The sequence below is a fragment of the Erigeron canadensis genome, chromosome 5, assembly GCF_010389155.1.
Source record: "Erigeron canadensis isolate Cc75 chromosome 5, C_canadensis_v1, whole genome shotgun sequence".
Taxonomy (NCBI): Eukaryota; Viridiplantae; Streptophyta; class Magnoliopsida; order Asterales; family Asteraceae; genus Erigeron; species Erigeron canadensis.
Window position 1 is genome coordinate 35,329,810 of NC_057765.1, and position 26,793 is coordinate 35,356,602.

General features: G+C 34.5%; 4 protein-coding genes and 1 long non-coding RNA gene across 6 annotated transcripts; 2 read left to right on the plus strand and 3 right to left on the minus strand.

Moving 5' to 3' along the window:
- Positions 1-3,792: 3,792 nt before the first annotated feature.
- Positions 3,793-5,411, minus strand: LOC122600118. 2 transcript variants are annotated; one of them, XR_006324009.1, is made up of 2 exons: positions 4,885-5,411; positions 3,793-4,032 (listed from the first exon to the last, which is right to left on the minus strand). It is a non-coding gene; the product is annotated as an uncharacterized LOC122600118 (long non-coding RNA). The 2 variants fall into 2 exon arrangements; XR_006324008.1 differs by having other exon boundaries at positions 3,793-4,563.
- Positions 5,412-5,467: 56 nt separating this feature from the next.
- On the minus strand, positions 5,468-6,726 carry LOC122600116 (protein SRC2). The gene has a single exon (XM_043772780.1). The coding sequence runs from the start codon at positions 6,586-6,588 to the stop codon at positions 5,587-5,589; it is 1,002 nt and encodes a 333-aa protein (XP_043628715.1). The 5' UTR covers positions 6,589-6,726; the 3' UTR covers positions 5,468-5,586.
- A 4,402-nt stretch (positions 6,727-11,128) lies between these two features.
- On the minus strand, positions 11,129-12,448 carry LOC122601679 (protein ALP1-like). Its single transcript, XM_043774420.1, has 2 exons — positions 12,265-12,448; positions 11,129-11,919 (listed from the first exon to the last, which is right to left on the minus strand). The coding sequence occupies exons 1-2, from the start codon at positions 12,446-12,448 to the stop codon at positions 11,129-11,131; spliced, it is 975 nt and encodes a 324-aa protein (XP_043630355.1).
- A 2,415-nt stretch (positions 12,449-14,863) lies between these two features.
- On the plus strand, positions 14,864-23,821 carry LOC122599364 (mediator of RNA polymerase II transcription subunit 14). The gene is made up of 8 exons (XM_043771869.1): positions 14,864-15,116; positions 16,552-17,631; positions 17,798-17,883; positions 18,355-18,529; positions 18,682-19,456; positions 19,875-20,848; positions 20,930-21,945; positions 22,804-23,821. Exons 1-8 carry the CDS (start codon positions 14,907-14,909, stop codon positions 23,603-23,605), a joined length of 5,118 nt encoding a protein of 1,705 aa, XP_043627804.1. The 5' UTR covers positions 14,864-14,906; the 3' UTR covers positions 23,606-23,821.
- A 719-nt stretch (positions 23,822-24,540) lies between these two features.
- Positions 24,541-26,505, plus strand: LOC122600599 (heavy metal-associated isoprenylated plant protein 36-like). Its single transcript, XM_043773348.1, has 3 exons — positions 24,541-24,660; positions 25,138-25,213; positions 25,675-26,505. The coding sequence occupies exons 1-3, from the start codon at positions 24,604-24,606 to the stop codon at positions 26,385-26,387; spliced, it is 846 nt and encodes a 281-aa protein (XP_043629283.1). The 5' UTR covers positions 24,541-24,603; the 3' UTR covers positions 26,388-26,505.
- Positions 26,506-26,793: the final 288 nt, after the last annotated feature.

Below are 26,793 nucleotides of genomic sequence, written 5' to 3' on the forward strand. Positions count from 1 at the left end.
TGGAATGATTACGTCAAACAATTACATCAATAAGTCTCAAATAATAATGACAGTGACGAACCTTTAATTATTATACTTATACAACTTGCAAAGTATAACACTTAGAACCCTATATATCTTCAAAGTTATAAGTTTTTATGACTTAAATGTATGAAAATTTAATAATAATAATATTATAAATTCTGTATTTAGTGTTGGACACGGGTCTAAAATTTAGTCATTTGCTTTATAATATAGTATATAGATTATAAAACAAACTACTCATTTCCCTTTTGATTCTAAACTTTTTATCTTTAAAAAATTCAATATACTTTTAACTTTAACATATTTTCAAATCACGCGTTGTATCTACCTAAATTATCCATCTAACTATTTAAAGTAACTCACTCTTTTATTCATTTAATTAAATATTTTCATCTAATATATACTTATAACAGTGTTAATAAAATTATTTACAACATACATCTCTCAACTCATAAATAACTATTACGTACATACCTACACTATCTTTTTTCACATCCCTACCACCACCACCACCACCGGCCACCGCTCTTACTAATGCCACCCTTCGCCGTTACCACCGCTCTCGCCACCAACCATCGCCTTTACCGCCGCTGCATTGCGCGGCTAACCTTTTATAGATGAATATATATATTTTATTTTGTAATGCTAGAAAAATGTGATAATAACATTTAACTAATTTGCTAATCGACGAGTAGGGTGAACGAAATAGGTTTTCTTTTTTTTCACTTTTCGTTTCTGAAGTTGGTTAGAATTCGTGCGGAAATTAATTTTGAGAAGTTTGGTGGTGGTTCCGTGGTCTAATTCGAAGAAACGAGTGAGATATCAACATTTTAAGTTTTCCGGCGAATTTTTCGACGAAAGTCAGCCGGAGAAGATGAAGATGATGACAACAGAAAAGTAAATTTCAGTTTTCGTCCCTGAACTTGTCATTTTTTGCAGTTTCAGTTCCTCGCGTGTTTTGCACGTGTCCGACTTAACGGCTGAAACTTAACGACGTTTGACAAGGGACGATGATTGAAAAAATCTGCCAACTCTAAGGTCAAAATTGTAATTTTTTCACTTAAGGGACGAAAAGTGAAAAACATGTCAACTTCAGAAACGAAAAGTGTAATTTACTCTTTTCTTTAATTCGGGTTTATTTAGACGAGTCTTTGGCTCGGATATGATGTACGTATGTGACATAATTTTGATTGTTTCCTAACAATTTTTCTTATCACTCCAAGATTTTTTCTACTTAAAAGGTTGTCTTTTATGTATGGATACCTATATGTTTAGCAAAATCCTTTTATAAAATGTTGGCAGTATGTAATCATATATATTATCGTTTTTTTATTTCCATTTTTCTCTTTATTTGAGGTAGATTACATTTGTTTTGTCTTGAATGAAGGCAATGATCAAAGCTTAATTACTAAACTAGCTACTAGTAAACTAATGGTTTAACATTAACTCAATTTAACGAAAGAGCCACTAGGCGACGGATCAATTGTCATACACTCAACTGCCTTTTGCAATAAAATCTTGAACACGATTTGATTATAACTAATGATGAGAAAATGCATAATAATTGTGTTAAAATATTTCATGCAAGACAAAACCACACATAAGTTATGAAAAGGATTGATTAAGCTCAAGTAATTATAAGTTATTCATCTGAAAAATGAGTAAATTACAATTCATAGAACACGTTCATGAGCTATTTGCATGTGAAATTATATAATGGATTAATGGTAAATTAGTAATCAAAACGTTCAAATTGATTAACATATTTATCCTAAATAAAAGTCGGCCAATTTACTGAAAAATGAGGCGTCAAGTTTCGATTGTGTTGTTAGTGTAAATACAACTTCATCAAGCAAATCAAGCTTTACAAGCTAAAACAATGGTTTTTTAAAAAGAAAAAGTAGAGATAAGATATGGATATTTGTAACTATTGTATTTTTTTTTTTATCTCTGTCTTCAATTCCTCTTATTTTATACCTTCAGCAATTAGGATTATGAAAGTACTGTTGTTAAAATACAATTAACTTAAGTACTCATATACTGCATGTCTAGAATTCACCTTATTACAATGTTTATACTAATCCTAAACTATTGTTATATCATATCTTTATATGTAAAATTTAACAAGACAATACCCTCTTTTTCTCTCCTAAAAGGGGCTTAAAATGAATGTCATATATGCATAGTTGTCGAATCGCATATCGTGTGTCGACTCGTTTTGTGATTTTTTAAATCGTGAATCGTATCATGTTATGTAAAATAAAAAATCTATAGCAAAAATGTATAATGTATGCGTAAAAACATACATATATTGATGATATTATCATATTTATTACATATATTAACTTTTTAAAATGATTTTATTATTATACGTATCGATTAAATACAGAATGAACATTTATTAGTAATAAATTCACTGTATTAAAGAGTATTTATAAGAAAATTAAAAAAAATTTCTTAACAAACCGTATCGTATCGGACCGTATCGTATCGAACCGAGTCAAAACCTAGTCTGAGAGACTAACCGAGACGTTACTTTTTCTTTGAGTTGTGATACAACTCGTACAAGACGTATCGTGTATCGTACGATACTAAACAACTATACATATATGAAACTTAATGGTTAATGTCTTCTTATAAAGATGGAGCCCGAACCAAATGGGCTTGAAAGTGTTACCATTTTTCCTATATAAATGGGCCCTAACAATCTAACATTAGAATCAATACTTTTTATGGTTAATTTGACAAATGGCCCTTGTTAGACTGAACGGAGCAAGGCGTTTCACACGCCTTTAATTTCACTTTTTCTCCCTTGAAACACCCCAAAACGCCCTAGGAACGTCCGGAACAGTGCCCCGAGGGGCGTTCTTGGACAAAAACAAGCAGAGGCGTTAGAAAAGCGACGAGCAAAAAATGGCGTTAATTCTTGTTGGGCCCACTTGGCGTTTAAAGGGGAGCCTTGCTCCTGAAAGCCTTATAGAGCTTAGACTTTTACCTCTCTGTAGGTGTATTTTATGTCACCACTCAACCCTCTTATAGAAATTAGACGTTTATTTTGATCGTTTAATTACCTCATGTGTAATGCACCATGTCTTAATTTTTTTGGAACACTATATTTAAATTGTTTCATATGGATCAAGTGGTTCCTATTAATCGACCGTTTTTTTTATGTTTAAGTTGTTTCATATGTTCACTTAGGTATTATTACATGAGTCCATAATCTAGATTTATTTAGCATAAGATCATCATATATTCCTCTATCTTATACCATAATTAATAATACTGATCATGGTGATCAGCAGAATCAGGTGGTGTTATATTAGTATTTCCTAAAAATTTTAAACTGTGCAGCCTTTTAAATTTGGAATTTAGATTTAAACTTAACAACCATCGTGCATAGCATATATATACTCGTAATTTATAAGTATGGGAAAGATCGATATGCACATTTGGGAACTTCAAACCGGGGGTATTCTAAAATTTTGGGCGTAGAGCATTTGTTTTACTATTATTAAAGCTGTTAGGCCCCTATTGTAGATTAGTAACTAGTCTCATACACAAATTGTAAATATAATAATTGTTTTTAAATAAGCTCCATAACCGTATACATATATATCCAACAAAAGTGGATCGAAGTTAAAGTGCTGCACATGTATTGTTGATTAATTTAATTTATCCGCAACGTTTAATTTTTAGAGTTAATTATCTACGAGAGACTAGGATAGTATTTGCACATCAGTGATAGAACGAAAACTAATCCACATTGTATAGAAAAAATCAAATGAGCATGAGATAAGCTTCAACAAATGCCTACATCTTTTTAAACCCAAATCAAATGATGAAAAATCGAACCCAATGTGCAAGAAAACATTAGCCCATATGTAGGACAATAACAACATAGCAATTACACATATTAACTATCGTTTAAAAGATTAAACCAATATTCAACAGTTAAACACTGTTTTGCTGAATGCTAATTGCTATCCAATACTTTCTTCATGGCAGTTACTGCAATAATATAAACGAAGTAAGATAAGACATGTTCCTATTTATGTTGATTAGTTATTACATCAAGATTGGCAGAGACGCTAAGACTCGCATTAAGGGGATGCCCCTCCTCCACTCTTTACATGACACGTGTCTAACACTAATCATAAGGGGCATTCCCCCATTCCTTAGGAGTAGAACATTTCATTAAGAGACATTCCCTTATTTTTTTTTAATTATTATTTTTATTCTCATACATCTAAAACATTTCAATTCTTGCTTCCCACTCGTCAAAAAGTTAGAGAAAGTCTGAAAAAGAAGAAAGAGGAAAGCCCGTTTAAAATCAGAAGGGAGAGAAAAAAAACTGGACGGGAATGCCCCTTGGGGCCGAAGGGGGTGTTCCCATCATTGCAACTCCCATTTGAGGGGCTATTCTGTTCGGTCTAAACTTGTTTTGACCCGTACTAAAAATTGACTTGTTTCAACCAGAACTCCCCTAGACACATTATCTGATATTGCCTCCTCAAGATTATGAAAATGAATTCACAGAACCTGAAGGGAATCCATAAGAAGTTGACGAACAGATCACGAAAACTACTAAAGAATGAATCACAATTAATGTCCTTTATAAAAAAAATGACATAATTGTAAAATTGCACAATTTTTTTCTCATTTCTTTTCCATTCTTTTCGACTTAAAGAACACTTCTCTCATCATGAGATCACACTTAAATGTTATAATGAAACCTTTCTTCGTGGAAAAAAAAATAAGAAAACCCCGAATTACAAGCAAAAACCAACAGAAATAGAGCATATTAAAATGGAGCGAAAGCACCAAGAAGCTCATAAGCATTCATGGAAAATTCAGCTATACCTTTTCTTGTGTGGAAATCGACTTGATCCCAAAAAATTCAAGTTGAAATAGGACATCACAACTATTCACAAGATACATCTTATCTTCTGAACTTGTGAACCTTACACTTCCATTACCTCCATTTTCTCCTCCTTGGTCCAATACCAGAAGTCTAGAATCATATGCTCTTATATGTCAAAAGTAAACTTCAGACTTCAAATTCCACTAAAACAACTCTTTGCCTTTAGAGAAGCCTTTTACCCCACACTAAAAGCATGTCCACTAAAAACTTCTATCCCTCTTTTGAGATGCATGTAAATCAAAAGGAGAAATACTACTGAGTGCCCAAAATTTATTCATAGAATTTTCTAAGCAACTGCAACTTTTACTTTAAAACATATCTATCAATATTCAATACATATGTACATAAGTAACAGTCAAAATGTAGATTGCTTTTGGCACTCATTGTTCTGTTACATATTATTATGAGCTACCTTAATCTATCGAAACATATATATACATATGTTTATATCTTAATTAAGATATATACATATGTTTATATCTTAATTAAGATATATACATATACAAATACACAAAAACGAAATACACAAGTTCTTTTCCATCTATTATTGATAATAGATATGACAATTATTACAAGGCAATACACATGCCTTTTACTCTTTCATATGAAAACAAACATCCTAAAAATACACACCTTTTATATTAAAAGTCGCCACCGCAACCACCGCTAGCATCTGACACAATATCACCGATCAACAAACCACCCAACGCACCTCCAAGCAACCCTGCTCCCAATCCCATACCAAACTTGCCCTTCTTTTGAGCCTGTTGTGGTTGTTGAACCGGGGGATATCCATACCCCGGTTGTGGGGGCGGGTAGCCACCGTACCCAGGTGGCGGATATGGAGGATATCCGCCATAACCCGGTTGTGGTTGCTGGTATGCATATCCACTTTGTGGTGGTGGTTGTGGATAACCCGCAGGAGGCGGGTAATACACGCCTCCTGTTGCAGGTGGATATGGTCCAGCAACCGAAGCAGCCCCAGTCACAACAGGTGGGGCTGCTGCATAAACTGGTGGATACAAAGATCCTGGGCCGCCAGATCCAGACGGCCCAACAGCTGGATAAGCTGTCACAGGCTCATCAGCCTTTCCATTTGGCTTATCCGGCTGGTCAACCTTTCCGGTTGGAATACTATTATTACCTATTCCAGCTGGATTTCCAGCCGGATAAGCCGTTACAGGTTGATCATCCAATTTACCAACAGGAGCAGGTCGTTCAGCTAACTTATAACTAAAACTCAACTCCCCTTTGGGTTTTCCTGATGGTTTCCTAACTTGATAACTAACAAACTGTAACGGCTTTCCATTATTAGTAACACCATCTAAAAGCTCCTTAACAGGAACATGAACTTCACCAAGATCTTTATCACCAAACATCCCTTCAGTTTTGATCTTGACAACAAGTGTTAGCCTGTTCTGTAACGCAGCAGATTCGTCAAATTTGAAAGACATCGAATAATTCCATGTCGGACTAGAATCGCCGTCTTTGTCGACATGGGTCTTTTGTTTCTGATCTTGGTTTCCTGTTATTGTGTTGTTGATGTAGACAACTGCATATACATCCATTTTGCCAACTAAGTTGACTTTGTTAAGCCCTTTTGCTGAGATTATTGTCACGTCTAGCGATCTTAATGTCGCCATGATTTTGTTAATTGAAATTGGATCCAGAAATAGGAATTATTAATTATTAAATTTGTGAAACTGAAAATAAGGGGAATATATATATATAGGAAGAGAAAACCGAGTGTGCGTGTAGAATTGGAGATGAAGAATAAATGGAGGTAGATGATGATATTTTCAAGGAAGAAAAGGAAAGTAACGTTATGAAATGGTTTGGGCCGTTGGATCGATGTTGAATTTTTGTAAGGGGATAAATACTTTTGATATACGGAGTATGCTTATAATAATTCTTTTTTTTTTTATTTTTATTTTTGGATGATCATAGTATTAGAAAAAGAACGATATTATGGAAAGAAGGACAATATAACTATTTTAAGATATGAAAGATAGATAGTGTAAGATGTAAAAAGGTATTTTGGATATAAGGAAGGGAATACGAGTCTCTTAAGCATTTAAATTGGGTGAAAATTTTTTATATATTTTTTTTAAAACCATAAAAATCATGAGGGTTAAACATTTATTTAAAAAATTAAAATATTGATATGAGATGAGTTTTCACCCAAGTTAAGTGCATAACAGCCTCATACTCACTTTTCTTTTTGGATATTACTAGTACAAAATCTATATTTTGAGACATACTAAAATTAAAAAATCTTAAAATACTTTATTCTATAGTATAGAATAAAAAATTTGTTTACCATTAACAAATCACATTTTTCATATATAAAAACGGTAAGGAATCAAACCAAGATGGAAAGTAACGTTATGAATTAGCTTGGGAGGTTGGAATAATATATTGACGTTTTTTTTTATAAAAAATGTTAAATATAGCCTTTGGGTTGTACTTAACGTGTATAAAATAAAATACACTTTTAATACAGATTTAGCGTTGTATTTAACAATCACTGATAAAACATTTACCAAACAACTTTGATATTAAAACAAATTGGGATTTGTTAAATACACGTTAAATACAGCCCTTAAATACAGCCCTTAAGGCTGTAAATTAGTTGAAAGTATTTGGAGATTTGGATTTTGGTATATGATTTCAAACCGATTAGTTGGTGTAAAGGATGATCTTTACATTGTTAAGGTAATTTAGTAGCTTCTAGTACGTTGTATTTTTATTTTTTAATTTTATAGATATAAAGCGAAAAAAGCTTAAGGTATTCGAGAAAACTGGATGTATTGATTGCTTGTTTTCATTTTCTTTCATTTTGAGAAACTTTAAAAATACCGGAAATGACGTACACACGGAGTATTTTCTTTGTATATCTTTCTTTTCCTTGCAAACATATTATTTCTTAACATGGTTCGTAGGCATATGGTACCAGAGTTTCTTGAAGACAATATTATACTGTAATAAACTTGCCATTCATAAAATAAACATAAGCATTTTAAAAATCTGATAAATTTAAAGATAGTCAATATACTTATTAAAATATCATTAATACTTACCACTCTTAATTAATTATGAAAGTATATTAAACACTAACAACTTATATAATTCTAGTAACATCTAAGTGAAGTGCTAAATGAAAGATTATATATGTGTCTAGAATAGTTGGAGAACAAGATATATGAATTTGTTTTATAAACTTACCTTAACAGCATCTAAGTTTAAATACTACTTGAAACATATATGTTAGAGAAAATTACATTTTTGGTCCTTAAAGTTGTCAAGATTTTCAGTTATTGCTCTTAAATGAGTTAATTACAGAAAAACTCCTAAAGTTGGTCAAATTTTTCACTTTTCACTCTGTAACTAATGATCGTCTATTAGGTCCGTTAAGTGAGGGGCAGATTCGTTATTTCACCATGATTCTTTCTTCCTTTTCTTCCAAACTCAAACACAAACCCAGATTTATCAGGTTTTGAAAGAAAAACGAAATGTCAATTGAAATCACGGCGGCCGAAAATTTGAAAATCACGCCGGAAAAATTAAAATATAGATTTATCTCTTGTTTCTTCGAATCGGAACACGAAACATGTCGGCTCAAAATTCAATCGTGCACGGACCCTAGCCAAAATAATCCGATCTAGACTTCGCGTGGAAAAACTTGACCGCCGAAAAAACTTGTTTGAATTGAAAAGAAAGACAAAACAAAGCAATTGCAATTCGAATCCAACCACTTCTATCCAAAACCGATCCCAATCCAAGCAATTTCGAATACAAAAACCCTTGTTTCCGATCTCAAAGTTGTGTGTTTCGAGTGTGTGTTTGTGTGTCTTTCCGAGTGTGTGTGTGTGCTCGGTGTGTGTTTTCAGTTGACATTTCGTTTTCCAGCCACCGTGATTTTCAAAATCTAGGTTTGTGTTTGAGTTTGGAGGAAGAATAGAAGATATCATGGTGAAATGACAAATTTGCACCTCACTTAACGTACCTAATAGACGACTGTTAGTCACGGAGTGAAAAGTGAAAAATTTGACCAACTTTAGGGTTTTTTCTGTAATTAAATCACTTAAGAGCAACAACTGAAAATCCTGCCAACTAGAGGAACCAAAAATGTAATTTTCTCAAATTAAATACATACATTATTATATTGAGACAAATGGATAATAGAAAAATCACAAAATTTAAAGATATCAGTATTTCACTATTTTGTGACCATATAATAAAACCTAGTATCATTCAAAGTAAGTTTTTGATCTTCATTGTGGTGTTTTGGCACCACAACTTTAGCAAGGACGGGAAATTAGAATTGTAAGAATGGTAAATGACTCAAGCTACTTGTAAATTACTTAATTTCGATTGCGTTGAAAGCTCGAATCGAACCGATCTTAATCGAGCTGGAGCCCTGTTTGAGCGTAATTAGAAAGTCATCAAATAATTGAGCTCGAGCTTTGAGCATTAGACTCGATTAAGCTCGCAAGACTTAAAACAAAGAGACCCAACACAAAAAAACCATTAAAACCGAAAATCATGAAATATGACTAAGGAGTATTATGAAACACTGAAAAGCTATAATAAAAAAAATAAAGCACAAAATATATGATTTAACTTCATATACACCAAAAAACAACATGTAAAATGACAGCCATTTATAGACAATGAACCATTGTAACAAAACGAAGTAGATAAAACCCCACTTAGAACGCATAAGAAATGTATATGTTATAACTCGGTAAACTTGTGGTAAACGAAAAATTATAATGTTATTCTTATATCAAAAGTTGAAGATTTCTCTATAAGAATCCAACTCATACCACACATTTTAATAAACTTACCGCAATATATAAATTCTATAAAACATTATATAATCGTCTACTGTATTGTTATGGTCAATTAATTAAAATATATATTACCTTTATCAATTCCTTTTGGTCATTTACATAACGAACGAGACCCGACGATCAAATACAATGGTAATAGCCATTGAGATAGAAGATTTCATTAAGTCTAGTAAAGATGACAACTACCTCCAAACCCAACAAAATATAATACACATTTAAATTACACATATTATGTTGTTTTAGATATTGACGGAAATGTCTATGTCTATATATATAATACTCGTACAAAACACCAATGTCTCAACTAACCAGACGCTAACCTATGTGATTATGCACACAAAAGTAAATATATATTTTTCATATGTTAAACTTCAACATATGTTTTTTACATATTTCGTACATACACTAGTGAATTAGTGATATTAATTAATTAGTTACCACGTTAAGAATGGCTTGACATGATCTTCAATTGAGTTTAATATTACTGTAATATTTTGTCATTTTGTGAGTATAATCACACACATTACAAGTACCCTTCATCTTAAGGTGATATGTCTATTATATGGGTCGTCTTCTAGAATTAATTCTTTTTATTCTATGAGATTTAATTGTTTATAATCTAATATAGGGATAGTTTTCAGCACTAACTGTACTGAACTGTTAGTACCGATACAAAAAACAACCCAAAGTAAGAAGCAAATACTGTACTAATTACATGGATACGATATCGGTACAGGTTTATTGATTTGCCCCAATAAGTACCAAATTTTCATCAGCATTTTGGGTTTGACATGTGTCTGTTTTAACAGTATGATTATTGGGATTTTTGTTAACATCATCATCCAACATTTCAACCTTTTCTTATATAGACATAGATATTTCAGAATTGTTAAAATAGTGAAATGAGTATTATGACATTCATTTAATTTAAATTAGGGACATTAGATGGTTTAGACGGGAGAAACATGATCTGGCAATAGTTTTAAATGGGTTATTTCAAAGATTATAAAGCCTTTCACTAAGCTAGCACCTCTTTCACACATCTTTCACATTCCCACATTCGGTTTTTTCTCTCTTCATCCACATCTTCCACAATCACTCCCTATAACTCCTCTTCCACACTTTTTATTTATTTTATTTTATATTTACATAAAAAATATATAATTCACCATTTATTTAAAATTAAATATTAAAAAAGCACACTACATTTATAAAAAAAAAACACATTACATTAATAAATAAAAAAAACACAATACATTTATTTAAAAAAAAACAATACATTACATTTATTAATTAAAAAAACACAACTAAAAAAAACAAAATACATTCAACGTTCACGTTGGTTTTCCGGCAAGTTCCAAATGTGCTCGACTAGGGCGCCTCTTAGACGGTTGTGTGTCGATCTATCACGTAACTCCCATGTCATACGTAACTGAATGTCAACACGTTCTTCCCAAGAACGCGTTGGCGGGGTATCAGGAATTAGCTCCAAATCCAAAGGACTGATTGTACGGCCGTTATATTCAACGACCATGTTGTGCAACAACACACAAGAGTACATGATGCGTTTAATTTTGTTAATACTTAATGGACGCGCACCCTGTTGAAGGATTCTCCATCGGCCTTGAAGTACCCCAAAAGCACGCTCCACGTCTTTTCTTGCAGACTCTTGGAAGCGTTTGAATTTAGAGGTCTTAGGGTCCATGGGACACTTGAAAGACTTGACAAGTGTAGCCCATTCTGGATAAATACCATCAGCTAGATAATAACCCTTTGTAAATTGTTGGCCATTAACGGTGAAATTTACCGCAGGAGCTCTATTTTGAAGAAGCTGGTCGAACAATTCAGATTCATTAAGGACGTTGATGTTGTTGTTCGAACCGGCGAGTCCAAAGTAAGCATGCCAAATCCACAAATCATATGAAGCAACTGCTTCAAGCATAGTCGTCGGATGTCCTTTGTCACCACGAGTGTATTGGCCTTGCCATGCCGTTGTGCAGTTTCTCCAAGCCCAATGCATACAATCAACATTTCCAAGCATACCCGGAAAACCGTGCACCGCCTCGTGTTTAGCGGTCACGCGGTTAACATCTTCTTGTGTCGGTTTTCTCAAAAACTCTGCGTGATATAATTGAACAACACATTTGCAGAAGCAGTTCAATGAATCGGCAGACGTTTAAGAACCCATTTCGAGGTATTCATCTAACTGGTCGGCAGTAGAGGCATAAGCCAGCTGGCGTATAGCGGAAGTACATTTTTGAAAAATATTTAACGTCGGGCGACCCACAACGTCGGTTGCAGCGTTGTGGAAGAATGCAAAGTGTTTTGGTAATGTTTGTACGACGTCAAAATGATATATATCATTCACTATACGAAGAAACATTTCTTTCGGCATTCGAAAACGCCTTCTAAAATAATCGGCAGGGTAAACGGGTTGCGGGGCAAATTAATGATTGTATAAACGTGTGAAGGCTTCCACATGGTTTCTGGTTATTGTTCTTCTTGGTATTTTTGGTTTGATTGCCATTCTCGAGCTCTCTGCTTCTGCTTCTTCATCTTCGATTAAATTAACGAAAGTGTTTAACATTTCGGCATCTATTGTATACTTACTCATGTATGAAACTGAATATTCGTCCGAACTCGACATATTTAGTGAAAATGTATAGAGTGTGTGTTGTTATGTATAAAAATATATGAGTGAAAAGAAGTGAATGAGATGAGAATGGTTGAATAGAAGTTGGTTTTTATAGAGAAAGTTTTTTTTTTAATAAATCTAGTCGTTTGTTTTTTTTTTTTTAAAAAAAAAAAACAATTTTACGTTGGATGAGGTCCCACATACACGCTCCTTCTCCTCGTCAATCATCATCGATCGAACGAAACAACTCAAACGAAGCAGCGGTCGACGAACTCCCTCCCTAAGCTGGCCTCGTCGACGAGTGGTCGAAGAAGGTGTCGAAGAGCCCTTAGTGAGCGGCCTAAAGTAACCCGTCTTTAAAATACGGGAAATGATTCATCCTCCTAATTAATATAATAGCCTAAAAAGTATTTTAACTTTTAGATGAGGACTTGTAGAAAAATCAGGGGGTGAGATTAAGAGAGAGAACTAGTGGTATTCACATATCACCGTCTAAAGTTATTAGGAGAATTTTTAGGCTAATTATTTAGGAGGATAAATCATTTTCCTTAAAATATATAGGAAAGGAAAATGATTAATCAACCTAATTGGTATGCCTAAAGATATGCCTAAAACCTTAAGAATTTGATATGTAGATTCCACTAATTCTATTTCTTAATCTTGCCCCCTAATTTTTCCACATGTCATCATTTTACAATTAGACATATTAATTTGGTTGATTTATCATTTTTCTATAGAAAATAATAATGACTTTGAATAAAGTTAAGTCTATGATTGCTCCATTATTATCAATTACATCTTTATAATAATAAAATAAAGAGTATTATCAATCTACCTTCACGACATATAATATAGACTTTTGTTTGTCATGGGCACATGGCAAAAATTAACGGGTTTTGAGGATTGCTATAAAAAAATGTTAGAAAAAAAATATATAGGATTAATGAGTGGGAACCAATAGTATGATTTTGATACTTAAAACGCACATCAAATAAAATTTATGCCCGACAAACATTATCTTTACATATGTAGGCATAAAATATAATTTTTCACTTATTTTTGACAGAGTTTGAATCCATAACCCTATAGTATTTGATCTTATGCATCTATGGGGTCTTGATGACATTACCGATTGATTTATATATAAAAAAAAAGAGTCACTCTAAAAATAATATTTAACCATTTTTTATGTCAGTTGATTGAAATTTAGTTTATCAAGTATCTATTGTTTAGAAAACGTTGACAAGTTTAGAAAGATCGGCAATTTGATCTGCAACACATGAACTTATCATTAAGTATTTAAAAAACTTTATTTTTCAATGCATGATATCAAACACCATTTCTTTCAATTTTCTTTCATGACCATCATTGTCCAACAAGTATCAGTAGTTGGGTCATTTATTTACAAAAATAAAATGCTAACTTCAATTGTACATCATTAGCTTTACTACCATACATAACATGGATATTCTTTACACTGTCTTATTTTTTCTTTTCAAAACTACCAATTTAAATTATTATGACTTATGACTTATTATTTATAATTTGTAATTATAAAAATCATATTTGAAAATTTTATTAATTAAAGGTAAATGAACATCACTAATAAGTTATGGGAAAATGATCCGTACTGTAAATTCACAAGGGTATCCTTTACCCAAAGAAAAAATGATCCGTACTGCAGACTTTACCTAAGCTTAGGTGCTGCCACTTAAAAAAACGTTACAAATTAAATCTTTGAATTTGATAAACATACATACCCCTGAATTTTACATAAACCTACCTGAATTTTACATAATCCCCTCTGATTTATCTAAGATAAGTGCTTTACCTAACTTTTCCCCGTATCTAATGTTGTTGACCACCAAAATGAAAGTCACACATGTTAAAAACTAAAATTTTAGGCTACAACTTGTAGTCTAAGCCCTTACTAGTTACTATTGTAGTTATGTATGTATTGACTACCTCATTTATGGGCTAGACCCAATATTGAGGCCCATAAAGTTAAAGAATATAGCCCAAACTTGTAAGAAATAAATAAATTAATATTAATTAATAATGAGGGTAGCTTTTTGTAATTTTGACCTTGGATCATATTTCTTTTTTTATATATATATAATATACAGACACATACTTTGTTATAAATAATGAAAAAAACAATTTTAGATATAAAAAATCACAAAGCGAACTTGAGAGCTCAAAACCCACACAAGATTCACAGACACAAGGCTACACCGGTGCGGCAGACGGCGGAGCAACCGGTGGCAACCGCGGTGTTCTTTTTCCAATCGGTGCCATATTTTTTGAAATACAAAAAAAAAGATGACACCTTTTGTTAATTTTGTGCCCTAATTGTATTGAAATCGATATGGGAATTCATTTAGTTGTTGTGGGTATTGATAATAACAGAGAAAAGATATAAACTTATATATATATAGATATAGTGATAATTGTATTGAGGTGATAAAAAATGGGGGAATTAGGGCAAGAATCAGTGGAATTTTCAACATTGGTGAATAGAGCTGCAGAGGAATCTTATGTTTCTTTGAAGGAGTTAGTGGAAAAATCGAAATCGAGCGAAATGTCGGATTCCGAAAAGAAGATAAGTATACTTAAGTATCTTGTCAAGACTCAACAAAGAATGCTTAGACTTAATGTTCTTGCTCAGTGGTGCCAACAGGTTTGTTTATCAATTATTTTAGCTTGATTATATGCATATATTTGTATACTAACATTGTACAGGTATATATATATACACACGTATATACTGTAGATTAGGGTTTTTGTTGATGTGCCTAATGTCCTAAGAGTAGAAACTAATGTAGTTATATGTTAACTTTTGGTAGTTTGAACTTTGAACATAAGATGATAAGAATAGTTTTCTTGGCGTTTGGAATATTGAGAAAGGTTTAGTTTTTAGTACTATTGAGAAAATAATGTGATTTTTTGGATGAATATTGAGAATCGATAATCTGGAAATTTGACGGTAAATAGGTTTTTTCGAGGCTGGGAAGATAATGAAAGGTTTAACCTGTGTTATTGAAGCGTGTAATGGGATACTGGAAAGCCATATGGTTATCAACATCAGGAGTTTATAATCCAAACGTGTGGTGGTAAAAGTAGTTTTATTGATGTTGGGAAGAATATAATGAGATTATTTGAAAAAACAACAACCTATGTGGATATTATATCGAGTGGGTACATGCAATATAAAAGCAAAGGGCATGTGTTCTAATCCCATCCGCATGTCCCTTCAACCTTAGTGTTATGTGATCTACTTGTCTCATGTTAGTCGCGGTCAGTGGGGGCTGCCAGAGGGTAGTCTCTATTTATTTTTATTGATTTTAAAAAAGTTGAACATAAGAATAAGACTGAAAAATCCTTCCTTGACACTAAGAGGAATGAAAAAGATGCAATATTTGTTTAGTAATTTTGAGGATTTAATGTAGTTATTTGAAAAATCCGTATGGTTACTTTAGCAAAATTGACATTAAAATTGTTCTCCATCATGACTATTTTTGGAATAGAAAGTTTGGAAGAGTGAGAAAGATGTATTCTTTACTGTTACTGAAGGTTGTAAGTTGTAATGGAATTATGTATAAATAGTTTCTTAATGGTTGAAACTGGACAAGAACAGAGCTAGGTCTTTCTGATGTAAAGTGGTCAAGAACATACTAGTTCTTTATGATGTAAAGTTGAAAGTTGTTGATGTTAGTATTGTTGGCATTATTATTAATCTATTATACATGCATATAAGATTATAAGCACATAATGATAGACACAGAGAACATAGTATCATAGATAGTCATACACACATAATGTCCTTCCTTGTGTAGTTATCATCATGCCTTAACATAAATTGTCAAACTGTATATAGCTTTTGATAAAGTTCATTACTAAATTTTGGAAATGCTTCAAAACTTGATGACTTTAATTTGGGTATACAAGGTTCAACACTTAAGGTCTAAATTTTTACGATTAATAATGGAGAGAGGAGAGACGATAGCTGTTATCATTTACGTCACAATAACTGCATGCTTATTATCATTTACGTCACAATAACTGCATGCTTATTATTAAAAAGATATAAGATGTTACCATCTTCTTATTTGCAGGTACCACTTATACAATACTGTCAGCAACTTGCCTCAACCCTGTCAAGTCATGAAACATGTTTCACTCAAGCTGCAGATTCAATGTTTTTCATGCACGAGGGACTTCAACAAGCTCGTGCTCCAATTTATGATGTTCCATCTGCCATTGAAATTCTTCTTACGGGTACTTACGAACGTTTACCCAAGTGCATAGAAGATGTGGGTATTCAGAGCACATTAACTGATAAACAGCAAAAACCCGTGCTGAAAAAACTTGACACGATAGTCAGGTCAAAGTTACTTGAAACCACACTTCCCAAAGAGTTCTCTGAGGTCAAAATTTTTGATGGTACAGTAAACCTTTGTGTTCAAGGGGAGTTTAAGGTATTGCTAACACTCGGTTATCGTGGACACCTGTCAATGTGGAGAATATTGCATTTGGAGGTACTTGTTGGTGAAAAAAGTGGTCTAGTGAAGCTTGAAGAAACAAGACGGTTTGTTCTTGGAGATGATTTAGAACGCAGAATGGCTGCTTCTGACTCCCCTTTTGCAACTTTGTATTCTATACTACATGAATTTTGTGTGGCTCTTATTATGGACACTGTTATAAGACAAGTTCAAGCACTTAGGGCAGGCAGATGGAAAGATGCAATTCGGTTTGAGCTTATATCTGATGGTAATTCGGGTCAAAGTACTGCTGGTGGTTCTACGCATATTAGTCAAGATGGGGAAACTGATTCTGGAGGGTTACGGACCCCGGGATTAAAAGTTGTTTACTGGTTGGATTGTGATAAAAACAATGGAACATCCGATATAGCAGCATGTCCTTTTATCAAAATTGAACCAGGGCCCGATTTGAGAATAAAGTGTCTCCATAGCTCGTTTGTTATTGATCCTTTAACTAATAAGGAGGCAGAATTATCCATTGACCAGAGCTGTATTGACGTTGAGAAATTGCTGCTAAGGGCTATATGCTGTAATAAGTATACTCGTTTGCTTGAAATTTATAAAGAGTTGGGACAAAATAGTCATCTTCGTCGAGCTGATGGCGACGTTACTCTTCATTGCTCGGTTGATCAACCTGGTGCAGAGCACAACAAGGTCAGTTCTGTACTTCTGCGGCTTGATTATAAAAACTTTGAGGTGGCCTTAGGTGCCCATGAATGCAAATGATCTTTCTATTGTGGCTTGACTGTTCAATACTTATTCAGTTAATTACGCTCAGTTGGTTGATGATTATATTACCTTGTCTGACTTTTATGTGCAGGACAATAATTCAGATTCTGAAGGGCAGGAAGTATTACGAGTGCGTGCCTATGGTTCATCATTTTTTACTCTTGGAATGAATATAAGGTCATACTCCAACCTCTTGATACAAATATGTATGTTTATGGTGTTGTATTGATCTGAGATGTCTGTTGTGAATAATCTGACCGCTTCTTGAATGTCATCGTTGTGACTGATTATTTAAATAGCATTGCTGAGTGCTACTGGTCAGTTTAGTAAATCTACTTGGCTAAATTTGGATAACTTTTGCCTTCAAAAAAATAAATAAAATAAATCTGGATAATTGCTATAGTTAGTAGCATTTGTTTTAGCAATTTGTTTACAATTATAGGACATCATATTTTTCAGTAAGTTCTCTCTATGTTGATAGAATGTGGAGTTTGGTGCTATATTTCAACATTACTCTGAGGTGCTAAAATCTCAACACCATTAATGATGCAGCGAGCTTTTCTTCTTTATACCGTTTCACTCACACACACACACACATAAATGAACCTAAATTAAAATTATATAAATTTTGTTGTATATAACTTGCAGGACTGGGCGCTTTCTCCTCCATTCATCAAAAAGTACAATATCATCATTAGCACTAAGAGAATGTGAGGAAGCACTAAACCAGGGAAGTATGACTGCAGCTGAAGCATTTATAAGCTTGAGAAGCAAGAGTTTGTTGCATTTATTTGCATGTATTGGGAGGTTTTTAGGCCTTCAGGTAAAGACTACTTCTGGATGCGTCTAAAGTTATCTTATCAAGACATACATCTACTACTAATATTAAAATTATGAAAACTCTCATAAATATAGGAGTAGATGATGTTCAAGTGCATTTTTTGTTGAGTTTTATCAAGTCACGTATTTTTACAGGTGTATGAACATGGGTTTTCTCCCGTAAAGGTGCCAAAACATGTCGTAAATGGTTCCAATATGCTTGTCATGGGATTCCCTGACTGTGGGAGTTCTTTTTTTCTGCTGATGCAACTGCAAGATGACTGTAGACCTATTTTTAAATTGCTAGAAACTCAGCCTGATCCATCAGGAAAACCAGGATCATCTGCTGTACCTAACCTTGTTACCCGCGTTAAAAATGTTGATATAGATCAAATGCATTTGCTTGAAGGCGAAACTGATTCAACCCTTCTTGATTATGGTGCCTTAGCATCTTCTACTAATGACACGGGCACTAATCAAATATCCGACAATGGTATTCTTTCTGATTTGACCATTGAAGGTTCTGGGCTTTCTGGTTTTTCTTCAATCGTGGATGAAATTTTTGAGCAAGAAAGACGAAGCTCTGCACCTGCCTTTTCTGTCCAGAGTTACAATAGTTCTCATATGGATAATCCTGGGAATCTTACAAATGTAGGTTCAAATTGGAATGGTTCTTTGTACCCTACCAGTAATTACAAGGGTAGGATGCAATCTGTTTCCAGAAACGTAGCTATGAAGAATCTGTCAGCTTCAAAATCCGATCAAGATTTATCTGCTAGATCATCACTCTCTACTGAAGTGGGTTCTTATATCACTGTGGATGATGATCAGCCACCAGTTGCAGGAAGCCGGTCTGCTCGGATATCATCTCGAGCTTCTGCACCAAGTGCAAGGGGAAATGCATATAGAAATTCAGTAACTGGTACTTCAGGTGGGTCATTCGAAGTTTCTGAATCTATCATATACAATCCTTCCTTATCAATAGATGTTGCATTACAAATCTTATCTCTAACAGGTCAAATGGGAATTAAAATTATAGCTTTAAAGGAAACGTGTCAAACAGGTCTAAAAACACTCCAAGCATGTTTTTGAAGCGTAAAATCTCGTAAATCATTTTATACAGAAAGTTAGATTATTAATTGACATTTCTGGATATATATATATATATATATATATAATGTTTTTTGTCATAAATTTTGAATAACAAAGACACACCATCATACCTTTGATAAATACTTTGTCCCAATTGAGACTTGAACCCTCAACCTCCAAGTGAAATAAAGTGGGCAGTTTTGATCTGTGTAGTTATATTGGGGTAGTTTTTCACTCTAGATGCTCTCTTTTTTCAGCTACAGCACCAGAATCCCCAGGCAGTCAAATTACCAGAGATAACGGATCACGGAAACGCACATTGTGGGATATGTTAGACTTAATCCCATCCCTTAAATCCCTAGAAATCCTTGAACCATCTTCCAAGAGAAAAAAATCTTCAAGAACAACTCAAAATCAGCTAGGTGCTGCCAGCAGTATTGTAAAATACAGATATGTGAATCTTATAGCAGAGGCAAACAAAGGTAATGCACCATCCAGTATATATGTCTCGGCTCTTCTTCATGTAGTCAGACATTGCTCGCTTTGCATCAAACATGCTCGGCTGACCAGTCAGATGGATGCACTTGACATTCCATATGCCGAAGAAGTGGGATTGAGAACAGCTTCTTCAAACATATGGTTCAAACTTCCGTTTGCAACAGGTGACACATGGGAACACATATGTTTACGACTTGGCAAACCTGGAAGCATGTATTGGGATGTTAAAATCGATGACCAACATTTCATGGACTTGTGGGAGCTTCAAAAGGGAAACACTAACACTCTATGGGGTTCAGGCGTTCGGATTGCTAACACGTCTGATATAGATTCACATATTCGCTATGATGTTGATGGTGTTGTTTTGACTTATAATTCTGTTGAAGCCGATAGTATTAAAAAGCTGGTTGCGGATATTCAACGGCTATCAAACGCTCGGACATTTGCTTTAGGAATGAGGAGACTTTTGGTTGTTAGATCTGATGAGAAATCAGAAGAAAGTCGATCTAATGTTGATGCTAAACCAGCTCCAGGAGGAAAAAGTGGTTCTGAAGTGGGAGATAAATACTCGGAACAGATGAGGAAGGCGTTTAAAATTGAGGCAGTTGGGCTAATGAGTTTGTGGTTCAGTTTTGGTTCGGGGGTTCTTGCTCGCTTTGTTGTTGAATGGGAATCTGGTAAAAGTGGCTGTACTATGCATGTATCGCCTGACCAACTTTGGCCCCATACCAAGGTATCTCTAATACTTCAGTGTAATACTACCAAAATTCAAATTTGACAAATAATATATGATTTTTTTCTTCTCTATTTTCAGTATCTGGAAGATTTTATCAATGGGACCGAAGTTTCATCTCTTTTGGACTGCATTCGACTCACAGCAGGACCCTTGCATGCTCTTGCTGCAGCAACACGTCCTGCACGAGCTGTTCCTGTTTCTGGGGTTCCTGGAGCCGCTTCATCTGTCTCTGCTACACCAAAAGCAAATTCATACGGACAAATGCCAAATGGTTCGAGCACGAATGTTGGTCATGGTCCTGGTCCTGTTGGGAACTCTGGTGCCCCTAACATATTGAATGGTTCTAACATGGCTGCTAGAGGTGGCCCTGGAATTGTGCCTAGTTCATTATTGCCCATTGATGTCTCGTTTGTTCTTCGTGGCCCGTATTGGATTCGGATTATATACCGCAAATATTTTGCAGTTGACATGAGGTGTTTTGCTGGAGATCAAGTTTGGTTGCAACCAGCAACACCACCAAAGGGCGGCCCCTCAGTCGGAGGATCATTACCGTGTCCACAATTTCGGCCCTTCATCATGGAGCATGTCGCTCAGGAGTTGAACGGGTTAGACCCTAATTTCACTGGTGGTCAACCATCGGTTGGACCTACTGGTTCCAACAATTCTGTTGCATCTTCCAGTCCACAACTCTCAGCTACCAATGGCAACCGAGGCGGCCTTCCTGGTTCTGCCGGAACGCCTCGACCTGGGAACCAACAGACTGGTTTTAACCGTGCTACAAACGCAATGTCAGCATCATCAAGTCAGTCTTTAGTACGTAGAGCACCTGGTACAGTTGTTCCGGCTCATGTTAGGGGAGAGTTGAACACCGCCATTATTGGGCTCGGGGATGATGGTGGTTATGGTGGTGGATGGGTTCCTCTTGTCGCCCTCAAAAAGGTTCTTCGAGGAATTTTGAAATACCTTGGGGTATTATGGCTATTTGCGCAATTACCAGAACTCTTGAAGGAGATTCTTGGATCAATTCTGAAGGACAATGAAGGTGCACTATTGAATCTGGATCAGGAGCAGCCCGCCTTGCGCTTTTTTGTGGGGTAAGAGAAGTTGAAAACCAACCAGAATCTGTCTTGACCAGTTACCCAACCCGCCTAGTTTTCCTATTTAACATATAAATTTATTAGACTTTTTGCAGCTGAGATATAATACGAGATGGGAAAATGGACAGGTTGGGCAGGGTAACGGGTTAAAACAGGTGGGTCGGAAATTCTATTTGGCTTGTAACTCTCTTTAATGAGTAACGAGAGCATCTCCAATGTTTGCACTAAACGTACCCTTTTACACCGAAATTAGTGTTAATTAATGTCCAAAAAGTCCCCTCCATTGTTAACACTAAAAGACTACTTTAAATCTAATATGGTGAATAGTAAAGCTTATTTTGACACCAAAATTTAGTTTGAGGCTAAATATCTCACTAAAAGCTCAAGATCTTCCATTTTTAACCCCTTCAATTTATGTAGGTTCAGTTTATACCTTTATCATCGTTAAACAATAATGCTACAAATCTAACATAATACTCGTAATTATTTTGGATATAATACATAATTATTGAGTTTTCATTGAAACCTTCTAACAACTAAAACAGTAGTGTTAGTATTAACAAGTTTTCAAATATTATTATATAATCAGAGTAACTTATAATTTCATTAAGAGTTTATTAGTTTAAGCTAACTTATGATTTCAATAAGGGTTTAAACTAATTGTTTTGTTCAAGCTAAATTTAGTATATACATTGGAGTATGATCCAAATTTGTAATATTTCACTAACAATAAGTTGATTTTGGTGGTAATAAAAAAGGCAACCCAACGTGAACCAATCATAAATTTAGCCGAAATTGCCATCCATATATGTAAGTGCTCTAAAGCTTTCATATATTAACAAAGTGCTTTTGCAGGGGATATGTATTCGCAGTTAGTGTTCACAGAGTGCAACTTCTTCTTCAAGTTCTTAGTGTAAAACGGTTTCATCATTCACAGCAACAACAGCAGAACAGTGCAGTTGTTCCTCAAGAAGAATTACTTCCAGCTGAAATAAGTGAAATCTGTGATTACTTCAGCCGTCGCGTTGCATCAGAACCCTATGATGCATCCCGTGTTGCATCGTTCATCACTCTTCTTACATTACCAATCTCAGTCTTAAGAGAATTCTTAAAGTTAATAGCATGGAAAAAAAGTTTGGCACAGGCCCAAGGCGGTGATATTCCACCTGCACAAAGATCACGAATCGAATTATGTCTTGAAAATCATACCGGACTTTATACTGAGGGAAATCCTGAAAACTCTTCAGCTTCCAAAAGTAACATTCACTATGACCGCCCTCATAATGCCGTAGACTTTGGGTTGACTGTGGTTCTTGACCCTGCACACATACCTCAAATAAACGCTGCTGGGGGTGCTGCATGGTTGCCATATTGTGTTTCTGTGAGGTTGAAGTACTCGTTTGGTGAAAACCCAAATGTGTCTTTTATGGGAATGGAAGGCAGCCACGGTGGACGGTCATGCTGGCTAAGGTCGGAAGATTGGGAATATTGTAAACAGAGGGTGATCAGGACAGTGGATATGCACGGGTCAGCTGGCGGAGATGTCAGTCAAGGAAGATTGAGAGTTGTGGCGGATAACGTGCAAAGAGCACTGCACATTTGCCTTCAAGGGTTGCGGACTGGAGGTGGCAACAGTGGTGGAGCCAACGCGACTTGATTAGCGGTTTCTTGTAGCACCTGAATATAGTTGAGTTTGAGAGTTGATGGTTTGTATTTGGTATTGTTTGGGGATCATGTTACATGGATTGTTAGAGTTTGAAAGTAGGCTAAAAGTTTTCACTTTGTACAGAAAGTGTTCTATTTTGCTTTTGTATAAACATTTTGTCCTGTCCACTCCTTATGAACAATAACAAATAGTAGTAGCTTCAGTCAATTCATGTTACGAGTACTTGATAATGAGCTAATGATGAGCTGTGTCAAAGAGTAATTCTTAAGTGACTCGAAACTATTTCATCTAACATTGTCTTTTTTAGATTTAATTCTCCAGTTTATTTCTTTTTAGAAAGAAAGTTGTCTCACGTCCGACCATACGTATTTACAATCATCAGTATTTTGATATTAGAAAACAAAATATATCAAGTATATAACATAGCTATTACTTTAGTTATAAGTGATTTAATTCACCATTGATGTTGATTATAGTGGTGTAGGAATGAGAAAAAGTAGGGCTAGAGATAAAAAGTTGGCCTCGGAGAGAATATTTAATCTTCTTCTATGTGAATTTTAATAAGTTGACTGTTTTTTATTGGATGGTAATAAGTTTAGCAAATGAGTCCAACTAGCCTGTCCAACCAACCAGTTCAATCAAATATCTTGGCAAGACTGGCCTGGTCCAAAAATACCGGTTTTAAAAATCGGGCTCAAATTTTCAATGTTAAAACAAATTCTTAAAACATTGGTTCAAACAAGAAAGAAGATTAAAAAATAATAATAAGAAACCTAAAACCCTGAGAATATAAACTCACATATATAGTACAGGACTTGGCATATAACACAAGATAAAAGGAGCATCTAATGTCACATTCATAATATGGCATCAACTTTTACTTGAGTGGAAATAAACACTAACTAGCTAGTATATCTCTCTATTTTGTTATACAAACAATCCATCCCATTCTATTCCATTCCACACCAAAATCTAATAATTTTTTCCATATGGATACACCTCCTCCACCTGAAGAACAAAACAACACCCCAACTCTTAAATATAAGGTACTAATATCTATTCTTTTACTAATTTATGCTTCAATATATATCACAGTTTTATGCCTTTACGTACTATATATTGTTTTCATGCTTTTTTTTTGTTAAATAAAGGGCTACCCAGATGAATATAATGTAACAACAAATGATAATGTGTAGTACAAGTAGTTTAAGCTGTCACATGATACACTACTTAGCTAGTATAGATATGACAGGCCCATATATATACTCAATCAAGTACATGTAAGCACCCAATGTCATTTTTCACGGGTTTGGGGTCTGAATACCTCGACGGTACTGTATTGAGGAGGTTAAGATGTGGACACTCTTACCTCTACCACAGCAAAGTAAAGACGTTACTTTCAGGTTTTATTTAAGATAGAAAAGGACCCCAACTTTCAATTTTTTTTTATAATATACTGCATGTATATAAAGAAGATAGATACATATTATGTTATCTATGGCTAATCATGCATATTTTTGCAGACATGTGTTCTAAGAGTCTCCATTCATTGTGTTGGTTGCAAGAGAAAAGTCAAGAAAGTCCTTCAAGGCATTGAAGGTACTTAATTTTTCCAATATTACCAAAGAAATGATTTTGTTGTTTGATACATGATTCAATTTTTTTTTCCTTGGAAAATCTGAGATGCAAGTTTCCAAAATTTAAAGTGGTACATTCAAGTGTGAAGAATGATACATCAAAGTTTAAAAAAGAATGCATCTTCAAATTAAAGTAATATATGCGTTTTTTAATTATATATTTTCCATAAGTAAATTTTTTTTTTTTAATATCATGCTATTAGTTATTGTAAGATGTCACGTACGTTATCTACTAAATGCATGAAAAACATGTATCTTACGTTTAATTTGATGCTACTTGGGCCAAAACGTAAGTTTGTCATGTTAAGTGGAAAAATAGTGTAATCTACAAAAAGAAAGTAAAGATTTTGTAACACGTAATATAGTGCAATTGACCATGTTTCTGATTGTTTTTCAACTAAAAAACTACTATGAGTTTTGCAGGTGTATATACAATCGATATAGATGCAAAGCAACACAAAGTTACGGTTTTAGGCAACGTTGAAGCCGATACCCTCGTAAAAAAGCTAGTCAAGACCGGAAAACATGCAGAGAAATGGCCGGAAAACCCCACCAAAAAGGAGAAATCGGCTCCAGGTGGCGAGAAAGAAAAAGGGTCAGAAAGTAGTGGAAATAGTAGTGATGAGGACGAAAATAATAATAATAACAATAATAATCCGCCTCAAGAAAATGTGAACACCAATACTCCAAATAAAACCGGCAATCCAACTGTACGATTTGCCGGTTTACCAGAAAATCATCCGGTTCAACCTAGTGGTGAACCGGGTGCACCAGCTAAGAAAAAGAAAAAGAAGAAAAAGAAAAAGAGTAATGCGGGTGCAAAGCCTTCAGGTGCACCCGCAAACACGGGATTAGTGGCTCCAGATATGGGGAGTAATCAAGTGGTTGATCAAATGCATCAGAGCCCTCCACATGGCTACTCGTATCCAATGCCCGTTGGTGGCCCGGCTTATGCTGTGAGTTACAATGAGACGCACCCCAGCGTAAATGGTGGTCCTGCATACTACATTCCTCCTACACCGTACACTTATGATTATGCTGACGATAATGACGATTTTGTATCGCTATCTCGACCGTCAGATAGTACTTTTGAGATACTTAGTGACGAAAATCCTTATGGATGTTGTGTTATGTAAGGACTAGGTTGTCTTACTATCTTACGATGACTTATGAATGCATTTTGTACTTTTTATGCATGGTTGGTTAACTTAGTTCTTACAAACGAAACTTTAATTCTAACTTCTTTTATTTTCATTCTTGTGACTCGGGATGCTTAATTTCAGCTACAACACTACATTGGTTGACATGCATTATGCCTAATATCCATCTTACCAGTCTAGCTAGAGTCTAATAGCAAAGGTATTTAATGAAAAGTATGCACTATTACGCAAAAGCCAATGTTATTTTTCGTACTTTAAACTTATATTTTGTTATGGATTACCTATCTAGTATTATTTCTGTTGGATTGTAACAAATTTAATACGAGTAGCAATTGTATAAAATAAATAAAAATAACCATCTCGTGTTGAATTGAGAAGTTCA